Below are 12346 nucleotides of genomic sequence, written 5' to 3'. Positions count from 1 at the left end.
TCTGTTAGAAAGTCATATACATTTGACTCCGTTTTACTTACTTTTTACTTTTAGTTACCTTCTTTAAAGATCATTTACTCTTCAGAATATTTCTCTGTTAGAAAGTCATATACATTTGACTCAGTCTTACTTACTTTTACTTTTAGTTACCTTCTTTAAAGATCATTTACTCTTTAGAATGTCTATTAGAAAGTCAAATACATTTTTATTTAAGATCACTGTGATCTCTTTCCTACATATAGTTTTTATCTTACTCTTCTCTGCAGTCACGTACATCACCTACTTTTACACAGAGCATAAATACCACATTTTACACCAACAGTGTTAGTGATTAGTAGGTAAAAATATCACTCAAGATACATTTTGACTATTAAGTAATTCTGCTTCAAAGCACATACATTAGTCCTAATTTCGAGTTCATCAATGCACATAAGTCAGTGTACATAGTGGAAAAATGATTATAAAAAATATAAAAGAATTAAGAACCACATGGAAACAAATAATCTAAATGTGAAGAAGAGATTAAATCAAATCGTAAATCGTAGTGCAGCTGCCAAAAATGCCCTAGATACAGCTTTACATTATGTTGAAGAACAGCTTGATTTTCAACATTCAACTTTCATAATCTAAACAGATGAAAATTACTGATTTTATGTAAATGAATATACCTGCATATGTTTTAAGTGAGAATAAAATTCTAAAGTTATGTAGGTATACTTTTTGTGATTGGCACTTAACTGACTTTTTCAATTAATGGAGCAACTACTGGTCCTGATCACTTATGAAGGCTTCTGCTGTATGTAATGTGTTAGATTGTTTTTATCCTTTTTTCATTAATGTATTCGTTATGTTCTGTTTCCCTGCATGTGAGAGGCAGAGCAGCATCCTGTGCCCTCCCCATATATTGCTTTTTTCTGGCTACTAAGCAATAACTAGCCATTAAGGATAGTAGTATTTTTTGGACATTGTTCAGGCAATAAAGATTTAATAACAATGATAACATTTTGTTTCAACAGTGGCTACCAATTTATATGAAGGTTATATGGACAGAGAAACAAAACAGTTCACTGACAAACAAGTGTATGGAACTCCAGAGTATATTGCTCCCGAAGTAATTCTCCGACAAGGCTATGGTAATTTTTTTTATTACTAAACAAAATCTTTCATATTTCATTATTCACTTTTATATTAAATACAAATGCTATTAGATTGTTTAAATAATTAGTATTAGTAGTGACAAAATGATGCAAGGAAGCAAACTCTTTGTTCAAGTATGGAGATTGCACCTAAAGAAAGACATTTTCTTGAAAGGGTCCAAAGACAGGTAACTCACCTGGTGAGATCAGTAAAAGTTGTCTATATGAGGATAGACTTCGAATATGTGGGTTGCAGAGCTTGGAGACTAGGCACCTTAGAGGCAACTTGATTGAGGTATTCAAAGCTCTGAGAGGTATAAGTAAAATGAATGAGGATGAAATTTTCATGGTTATACATGATTCTAGAACTAGAGGCTATAATAGTCAATCTATTTCAAGTTGGGGGGATAGATGTTTAGACTGGATTACAGGAAGTTTTATTTTAGCCAGTGAGTTAATACATTACTGGAATAAGTTACCTACATGTGTGGTAGAGGCTAACAGTTTGGGGGTAAATTCAAAGGTCAGCTGGATAGATACCTACGGGAAGAGGGAAATGCATAAGTTGTCTATTTCATTTTCTATTATTAATTATTTTTTTTATTATTATTTTAGTGTGTGTGTGTGTGTGTGTGTGTGTGTGTGTGTGTGTGTGTGTGTGTGTGTGTGTGTGTGTGTGTGTGTGTGTGTGTGTGTGGTGCTATAGGCTTCCTTGCACCATGTGGCCATTGTAATACATCATCAGTAAAAAAAAAAAAACGTACACTGCTACTCATTTATTTTGACCATCCCTTCTAAAAATGTATCCAATCCTCCTTTTAATTTATTCATACTACTGTCTTGCACAAAACCAGATGTTAATTTATTCCAACAGTTACTCTGACTGAATGAAAATTTTCACACATCTACACTGCAAGTATCGGTTTTTTTTTTTTTTTTTTTTATTTAAATTTGTCCCATTATATGTTTCCAAGAAAGAGTAAGGATGCCATCAGCATTTAGTGTACATAATCCATTTAAAGCCTTAAGCACTTTGATCATGTCTTTTCACAGGTGCATAGTTTCTACAGTTTGCATAACTGCTCTTTCTTTATGAGAGTATCCCTGACTAATTTTGTTGTTGCTCTTCTCTGTACCCATTTCAACAAATCCACATCCTTCCTGAAATGAAGCTTCCAAATCTGTATACAGCACTCAAGATGTGGCCTAAATGGCGTCCCATATGACGGTATAATCATCTTCCTTTCCTTCTGGCAAAATTCCTGTATATCCATGACAGAACTCCCCTGAGCATTAATATCAGCCTAGTTGTGCTGTTCCAAGCCCTTCATGTCAGATTCTACAGTTATCCCTAGGCCGATAAAGTTTTGACTACCTGATTGTAGCACCAGCAAAATGGTATGTTATTTTGGAATTACTGCTACCTAAATCAGTACCTTGCATTCATCAAGTTTCCACAGTTGCCATTTCTTAAACATGGGCTGGATGCAGCCCACTCCTTCACATTGTGCATTCCACAGCTATGTGGGCTCCTCTAAGTGTTTATACTCTCTCAAACCGCAGTTGCTACTTCTCAGCCCATCTGCCTCATTTTTCTAGGTCTTGTTGCAGAAGCATACCCTGATTCCCCTTCAGGACTCCTTCCCACCAATCTTAGAATCATCAACAAACTTAGATATTAAACTTAACATGCCTCCATCACTATCATTAATAAATGTCGAAAACAGTAAGCAGCCCAACACCAGTCCCTGATGGACCACCATTATAATGGTTATTAAAGGCCACTGCTCTTGGTGAACATTAGTTCACAAAGAACAGTGGCCTTTATTAACCAATCTGTCTCCTGTCCCTAAACCATTCCTTTATCCACAGCAGCATCCCCTAAAGCCACTTTCCACTAATTTGTATAGAAGTAGTTCATGTGGAATAGTATCAGAAGCTTTATTAAAATCTTCAGCGTAAGATGTCAGAATTTATTTTGAATCCAATTTCATTGTGACCCCCCCCCCATAGCCACTTAATTTGACATCCCTGGAACAGAAGTCAATCTTACGAGTTTATAATTACACAAAGGGCTGCACAAAATATAATTTCACATTGTCTTTTGAAAATATCTAGCTCTAAGTTCAGCACTCAGGGCTGAATACTTAGACTTCTTACCAATCTACACCTATGGTAGAGAGTTAGAAGAGCCTCTAGCTTTCAAAACACTGTGATATATAAGAAGATTCCCCTGGATTGCATCATAAGCTATCATGCTAAGCTGTATACTTCTAAACTGTATGCTATTAAGTTAGCCTTGCATCATATACAAACCTTGTCAATACAAAAAATGTATTTAGCAAATCTTTAAGTTAGGTAGAGACTAAATCAACAAATATTCATCCTGTCCTGTCTGGGTACAGATGCTACATTACCTTTTTGAATTACAATTTTATATTCACGTCTGCTAGATTGCTTGCCACATTGGAATCAAGGAAAAATGACATGGCTGACATTTTTCCCTGCTCTGATTAGCATAGAACAGTGGTGCGTAAACTTATTCCACTTGTGACCCCCCCCCCCGTATTAAAGATAAAATTAACGCGACCCCTCAATGTAAATCCCGAGGTAAGATGACCAGATTTTTAGAAGAGAACAATGGCATTTTATAAGTTATGTAGTAGAAAATTTTATTCAAGTACAGAGAAAGGAATAAAAAAATTGTTTCCTTTTTAATTTACACATTAAAATAATTAATATTTTAATTGAATACAGCAAAAACAACAAATCAAATTCTTATTCTTCAATTATTATTATTAGCCATATGGTGCAGCATAAGCCTCAGGCTTATGCTGCACCAGCCAAATAAAAAAATTTTTTTGAATTACCCTGAGAGAGAGAGAGAGAGAGAGAGAGAAGTAGATTAAGATTACAAAACAATGAAAAATGAACAATTACAAGACAAAACAATTAATGAGAAGGACGAGCTTGGATAACCAATAATATTTGGTCCATATTTGGCGCGATGTTTGAAATTACTAATCTCATGTCATCTTCTGGATCAAGTTTGGAATGCTGTTTTGTTATATAGCTGTTAATTTTGAGAAACCAACCTCGCATAAATATGTAGACCCGAAAGGTAGCAATGTTTTTATCGCCAATTTCGATAATTCTGGATGCTCATCTTGAAGAGAATGCCAAACTTATTCCCAAGTAGTCTTGAGAAGAGCACGTAATGCTTCATCAGACTACAGGTTGATAAGGTCTTCCTTTTGCTGAATGGTAATTCAGCAAACAAATAAATAATTTTGGGACATGAAGAAATATCAAAAGCAAAGTGATCGCGAATCCAATACAACTTTTTTTCTGGAGATACATTAAATCATTTGGAAATATTCTTAATTAGCATTGTTAGGTGGGTGGCAATGATATTCCTAAATTGAAAATGTCAATATTATAACAAAATCAAAAGTGCATGCGAACATTTCAGTATTATTACGGTCAAATTCAGTTTTCCAAAGATTAAGCTTCCATTTGAAAGTTTCTGTTTTATCACTGAGTATTAATATATTTGTTCCCTGTCCTTTGAAGACTTTAAATCATTAAGTTTTTCAAATATATCAGCAAGGGAACTAAGTTTTCCAAGCCATTTTTTATTTGTGAACAATTGAGCAAGGTTCTGATTTTTATCTGATAAAAACAAAACTTGATGTTTGAAGTCAAAAAGCAACACTTTACCACTGGACAACCACCCACTTTCATATATAAAAAGCATTTCATCCTATTTCATTACAAAGCATTGTGAAAAGTCTGCTATTTAAGCTACTGCTTTTTGATAGTTGATCACACTTATAGCATCTTTCAGAACTTAGTGAAAATCAGTTTGCATTTCTTTTGCTACTTTGTGTAATGCAATGATTGAAAACTATATTTGGAGCAATTTCCTTTACTTTGCCTTTTAAACCTTTGTTTTATCCTGTTAATGCAGCCGCACCATCAGTACAAATTGCAAATCAGTTGTTCACAGATATTTAAAATCAAGATTTTAAATATCTGTGGATTCATCTAACTGTATTGCAAAAATTGGACTTTCTCTCAATCGATTTAATAAATTGAATTTTATGTTGTTTGCGATAACTGTCTCTCTGGATAGAAAAATGGTATTTAAATCATTGCTGTACTTTTCTCCATGCATAATTGAAATCATTTTTATTGCAGCAGAGAGAACATTGGATTCAGCAATAGTATGATTTCAAATTTTTTCCTGTTAAATATGAAACTTCTAACGATGCTCAAAAAGCTTTACAAGGAACTGCAATGATTTCACACCTTGTATGGCGTCAGTGTGTCTTTTGAAAAGGATTCAGTATTTTTCATTATCTTTGGATGTTTCGTATGTAAGTGTCTTTTTCTTATAATAGGTTTCATGCTTTCGTTACCCACTTTTTCGTAGCATATTATGCATGCAGGATGTTGCTCATCATCAACAACACTGTAAATAAAGCTGTACTTCATAAATTCTTCTTGATATTTTCTATTCTTTTTCATTCCTTTTGATTTGGAATATGATGGCTCTCTATGAAAAATTGGTGGTTGCCCTACACTTGAAATAACATTAGTGTCCAAATTTTCACATTATACATAACTTACCCTTTCAGCTTCTGGTGTATCTGTAGCAACATTATTGTTGTCACTCCTCAACTGTTTTGTTCTGATTACGCAATTGTCTGTGCAAAAATATATAAATATTTATATTTTTTTTCTTCTTAAAAACAACTATAATATACACTGAGTGATCACTGAATTATGACCATCTATCTAGTACTTCGTAGGTCCTCCTTTTGCCCTCAGTACAGCAGCTATCCGACGCGGCATTGATTCAACAATATGTCGGAAGTATTCGGGAGGTATGGCCAACCAAGCTATCTGTAATGTGGCCAGCAATGCAGGTATGGGGTTGATTGGTGTATCCAGATGCCTGATATGCCAATCGATAGTGTCCCACAGGTGCTCTATGGGATTGATATCGGGGGGAGCTTTTGGAGGCCAATCAATATGCTGGAAGTCAGAACTGTGTTCCTCAAACCATTCCTGCACAACAAGTGTCCAATGGCTCGGCGCATTGCCATCTGGGAAGACACCATTGCCATTCGGGAAAAAGTGTAGCATAGCTGGGTGTACACGATCAGCAAGCAGTTGATGATAGTGGAGACCAGTGGTACATTGTTATGCACTAGGGGTCCAAGTTCCTGCCAATGAAAGATGCCCCACACCATACAACCGCCTCCACTGGCCTATACTTTTAATACCATGCATGATGAATGAAGAGCCTCATGTTGTTGACACCAAATCCGTACACAACCATCCATGGTGTGGAGTAAACAATGTGCTCATCTGACCAGCACACCTTCTTCCAGTCTTCTAACGTCCAACTTGCATGCTCTTTGCACCAGGCGAGTCTTTTACACCGATGAATCTTGGTTAGGAGAGAATGCCGTAGGGGTAGTCTGCTGGTATATCCCATACATGCGAACGTGTGATGCATAGTCATGCCGGATATTGTTCCAGGTTGGCCCATGTTGTATTGGTTGGCCCATATTGGGTAATCAACTCTTGAATAGTGAGTGCTGCGCCCCTTTGCTTGTACGAGTCGTCGGACCAGCGCTCACCTCTAACTTCAACCTTTCGCTGACGTTTGTGGTTTTCCTGTTGAGTTGTTGTTTGACCATTTTGACGCCTGGCCTGTTACACTTTAACTACGGTGGCTCTCGAACACCCCAGCAGTTCAGCCGTTTGGGAAATCGAGGCACCAGCTCGTCAAGCCCCCACAATCTGTTCTTTATCAAAGTCCGATAAATCCTTCCTTTTACCCATCACGCTCTGAATATTACTACCTACAGAACCACTAACATCTTATCTATACTACGTAGGTCGACTAACTGTGCACTCTCGTACCTCACATGGTCAACGGGTCGCATTCACTTTTCATAAGGGTGGTCATAATTCAGTGATCACTCAGTGTAAAAAGTAGCAGAAGAATGAAAAACACATCCAAGTTGACGTGAAAGCACCGAATCATGAAGCAGAATAAAGCATACATGCAACAGATATGCTTTTTACTGCCATTGCATATTTGATCCTCTGGCCTTTAGGCAGCTTCAGAAATTTTTGCTGTAGGAAGCACGAATTAAGAGCTAGAGGGATTACGATTCAGCAATTGAGTAGTACTGAGAAGTATTACACTGGTGTGCAAAATTTAAGGACCGGTCACGTTTTCACCTGTAGCAGGCCTGGATATGGGAAACGCATACCAAAGGAACCTCATGAGGTACAGAAATGAAGGAAACAACATCGACACAACAACAGAAACAAAACGGTACAGAGGGACTTTATTCAAAAATGGCAACATAGCACTGGCTGCCATGATACAGATGCATCACTGCCAAAGATGGAACAAAGTGAAGAGGTGGTCCTCAGTAGGAGATATGGCCACCCCTAATGTCGATGCAGGTTTTGCACCGCCTGTCCATACTAAGAACAGCGTTGTTGATAAGTTCTTGCAGTAACATCGTCCATTCCTCTGTCAGCGCCATCTTCAGCTGGTGAACATTTTCTGGTGGGTGTGGACGTGCCGCTAAGTGTTTCCCCAGAGCAGCGTCCCATTTTTGTTTGATGGGATTTAGACCGGCGGAATGGGCAAGCCAATCCATATGAAACAATGTGCTCACTTTCCAAAAGCATATCAACAGCTCCAGTGCGATGGGGTGTGGCGTTATCATCCATAAACACGAACTCAGGGCCAATGGCACCTCGGAACAGACGCACATGGGGAAGGAATACCTCAGTAAAGTAGTGTGCACCGGTTACAGTGCTGCCTTCCAGTATCTGGAGTTGTGTACAACCATCCAAGATAATGTCCTCAACCTAGATATCAATCCCTTTCAGTGATGTTTGTGGGGCGATACCATGTGCCAACCTCTTGCCAGATTAGCTGACGGCCAGAATCTTCTCTGTTCAGTAAAGAGTACCTCAAGTAAAAATTTTGTGGTTGTAACCTTTAGAAATAGTGTTGGTCCTTAAGTTTTGCACACCAATGTAATACATACTGAGAAGTCACACTGGTCAGCTGCTTTCTGTGTGTCCATAGCCAGTGAGCAAATTAAGCCATATTATCCACAAGGACAATAAGTAAGAAAGCCACCTGCATCACACATGAAACCACCCTAAAAAATAAAGCTTGGCAGTAGGGTTCATTCGTATCTAAGAATTGGTTTGAGTAGTAATGTCTCTACACCTACAGTATTGAAAAAGTAATTTTAACAGGTTTTTTTGTCTTTGATGTACATAAAAACTAATTTTATTTAAAAACTGCCACGAACCCTTTAATTTATCCTGCGACCCTTCTGGGGGTCACACCCCATAGTTTGCGCACCACTGGCATAGAACACAACCATGTTTTTTTCTGAGGGCTTATGATCCTGCTATGTATTGATTACTGTGACACTATTTTAACAATATAGTGAATGATGCTTAGCTCCCTCATTACTTTTATGCAAAAAGAGAAAGCACTATTAAGCAGAGAGATGAGCTTTAAAAATTTTGTTAGATCAATATGTTATGAACTCAATAAACTTGAAGAATGATAACACACTTACTTAGATTGTTAGTCCATTTTTTGTTATTAAGTTACTTGTTTTCCTTTTGTAAATGTGGTTAAAATGATTTATGCTTACACATAAATATTAATATTTAATCTGCTAGTAATTTTCCCATTGTTGCTCACATATAGATCATCTTTCTAGCTGAACATTTCCAATTTTCACTGGTACTTCGTTCTAGCACTGCCATAGAGGGCATGCCATGCTAATGAACAAAATGTTGAATGAAGGCATTAAAAAAAGAGCCAATGAAGCATTTTTGAAACAGTTGACTAACAGATTTACCTATCGTAATAAATAAATGTTAGTAATATGCTGCTTAATGTTGAGGGAAGAATTTGCCATCTATTAAAGAGAAATATAAGTTATTTATTTAAAGGTTAATTTTTTGTGAGCCTCCTTGTTATCTTCTTAATGAGAATAACTAATTTTTGTATTCTGCTAATGGCTTGGAGCTCACTCTTTTCTGAAACTAAGGATATGCACTAAGGAAGAAATAAAATAAAATAGCCAGTAAGACATCTGTAGTTCATGAAAAAAAGATGTTCAAAATGAAGTTACAAGTTAAGAGTTCAACAATTTAACACACTCTTGTTTATACCCATCCAGTTCTCCAACAAATCTGTCAGATTGCAATAAACCTCACAAAAAAAAGAAACAAGACCTATAGTTTTACTGGATTCCAGGACATGCAGTGAAAAATGAAGACGAATACAAAGCAGCGAAAACCACCACATTTCTAAATCAAAAGCCATTTTTTACTTTCACTTTTGTATACATAGACTACAGACCAGTTATTCAAAGAACCTGCCAAACTACTTGACAACAGATTTAAAAAGCCAAACTTCAAACAAATTTTATTTTGTCTTCAAGCTTAAGAAAGTTAAGGAGAGAAGAAGAAGTAGTCTTAGCCAAACTAAGAATAGGACACACACATATCATGCATTCTTTCTTTCTTTCTTTCTCCAAGCAGAAGTACCTCCAAGATGCCAACTTTGTGATACAGTCTACAGACAGATATAAAATGCTCTGAATGTAAAAATGGAGATCACATCAATTCATTCCATGATGATTCATTGTACAACAGTTTGGTGAAAGACATTTTGCTGGAAGTGACAATTTGGTGTATTCTTTGGGAGAATTCAGTGTATGGCAAAAGCAAGACAAAACTTTTAACGTGCCATGCTGTTAATTGAGAATTTAGTGATCACAATACTGTTCTTGATATTTTATATTTTTGATGGAGTGTGCTAGCCACCTTAATTTTTTAATGCATATTCTATGATTTTTTAGGAGATCCTATTAAAGTGCACACACATTAAATATTGGGATACAAGAGAACCTTGTTCACACTTTACTTTCACTTTTGTAAGTTTCATTTTTAGAAAATATACATGGGATGAAGTTGTTCCATCTTTTGACATTCCATTTGGAACCCGCACTATAGTTTTTATTGAAAAAAAGTTAATAGCAGGCTAGTACCATGGATGGGTTAAGAATAGGCTTCCTTAGAGTTGTGTAAGGGTTGGAATTGGAGTCTGAGTCCCCTACATGGAAAATCGCTCTGGCCCAGTGAGGCATTTTCACAGGGCCTGTATTCTTTCCACTCATGACTAAGGGATGGTACACCAAAAGACACTTAATTAGCATGGAGGACGGTAATTAAAAGGGTATTCATTTTTGCACAAAACAACTAAGGTCACAAGGCACTATATAATGCCTGTGGATTACTTGTATTGTCTGGCGCCTCCGTAGCCAGGTGGGCAGGAGCAGCAGTGCATAGCACACGCTTCTTGATTAGACCGGAGTTCAAGCCTGTGACCACCAAAAACGGAGAATGCAGAAAGGTCAGGAAATGACCACCGCATATCCCGGAGCAATATGGCCTTAGTGGCTAATGCTCCTAAAAAACAAATAACAAACAAACAACTTGTATTATCTCTTTGTCTCGTTTGCTTCATAAAAAACCCAAGCTACCAGGTGGAGATGAGAACCAACCCTTACATAATTCCTCTTTTGTGATGGGATTTGAACCACCTCACACCCACATGGCATGTGTTACCTTCTTAATGTTCCTAACCACAATGCTACCTGAAAGGCCAGTAGTATGGAGAAAAGATGTAAAAAAATACTTTTTTGGGGGGGAAAGGGATCTTTTGAAGTCCATGTTTTTCAAGTAGCTAGGATTGGTTAGTTGCTTGCTTGCTTGCAGGTTGAGAAGAATGAGGACAACATTTATTAAAACAAACTAAAGAAAAAGAAAGAAATTAAGATTAACATGTTTTTTTAAGCTATCAAAGCCCAATGCTATTCTAGCAGGATGGATTGTTTGAGGATTTGGAAACTAGAAGTAAACTAGAAAGAAAGAGAAATGAAGACTATCCCTATAAAAGTTCTTGAAAGCATATCCAGCTTTAGTAACCTACATTGGCTGAAGTTTGAGAAGCCAGACTAGGCTTAATATAGAAACTGGAAGAAAAGCCCGTAGCATCAACAGACATCTTAGATCTAATCGACCTTTCAGCAGGACAATCCTACTTCAACTACAGTGGATCTTTCTACATCCAGATCGCTGGCCTCAATATGGGCAACTACCTATCTCCCCTCCTGGCAGAAACCTTTATAGGCCATTTGGAAGAAAATTTTCAAAATCAACTACTCATAAAATCAAAGTTTTGAGTCAGATGTGCAGAAAACATCCTCCTCATTTGGAATCAAGGAAAACATCAACTCACCAACTTCCACCAAAACCTCAACCACTTCCACCACAAATCAAATTCAAGGTAGAAACTGAAGAAAAGCGAACTCCCAATCTGGACATCTCATTTCAAGAAACCCTGACAGCCTACAGATGACACTATACAGGAAACCCAAGGACAGAGGATGCTGCATCCTAAACTACAAGTCCTCAAATCATTCTCCACCAAAATAGCATCATCATCAGAACCTACGTCGACAGAGCCCTAAAAGTTTGCAGCCAGCCAGCCAGAATTACTAGAACAGAAATCTCAACCATAAAAGTAATAGATTTGGAAAACCATTATTAACAGACTTAACAGCATTAATGGATAGCATCATCAACAAAACCCTAAACAACAGTTCCAGACCTCTACAATCCTAAGACCAGGCTCATTATTTCATACATCCTAGGAATTAGCAGCATCATAGCAAAAGCAAAAAAAACTCACAATATCTCCACATTCTATGCAGGAAGCCAATATCTAAAACAGAAGCTATCCAGGAACCAACATCAACATCTAACCCTAGATGCCCTGTGTGCCTTATCCATTGCTCATGCAACTCAACCTATGTTAGAGAAACATACAGTTGACTTGACAAAAACATAAGATTTATCATACTGTGGAAGAACCTTCAAAAAAGCCTACTTCATAAAGTGTTGTAGAAGCTCTACAATTAACAGGAAGCAAGGAGTTAGCTTCCATAATGCTTAATGCTTAATTCAACCTATTCCAGACAGATATCCTGAAGAAGCTCTCAGCCAAAAAAAAAAAAAAAGGATCTCAGACCTCTTAATGGAAAAGTAGTTGTATAGCTACTATTTTATTGGAT

At 37.0% G+C, this 12346-nt stretch overlaps 1 protein-coding gene across 5 annotated transcripts in view; it reads left to right on the top strand.

Moving 5' to 3' along the window:
• Positions 1–12346, top strand: part of LOC150087015 (microtubule-associated serine/threonine-protein kinase 3-like) — a 912052-nt gene that overhangs the window by 692332 nt on the left and 207374 nt on the right. For all 5 annotated transcript variants that reach the window (XM_090372902.1, XM_090372903.1, XM_090372904.1 and 2 more), the window contains one exon: positions 1017–1133. In XM_090372902.1, coding sequence (XP_090229028.1) covers positions 1017–1133 — 117 coding nt within the window. The remainder of the gene's footprint in view (positions 1–1016; positions 1134–12346) is intronic.

The sequence above is a fragment of the Mastigoproctus giganteus genome, chromosome 4 (assembly GCF_048544385.1).
Source record: "Mastigoproctus giganteus isolate SK-2022 chromosome 4, ASM4854438v1, whole genome shotgun sequence".
Classification (NCBI taxonomy): Eukaryota; Metazoa; Arthropoda; class Arachnida; order Uropygi; family Thelyphonidae; genus Mastigoproctus; species Mastigoproctus giganteus.
Note: the sequence above shows the minus strand (reverse complement) of the source record. Positions and strands in the feature narration are given on the sequence as shown.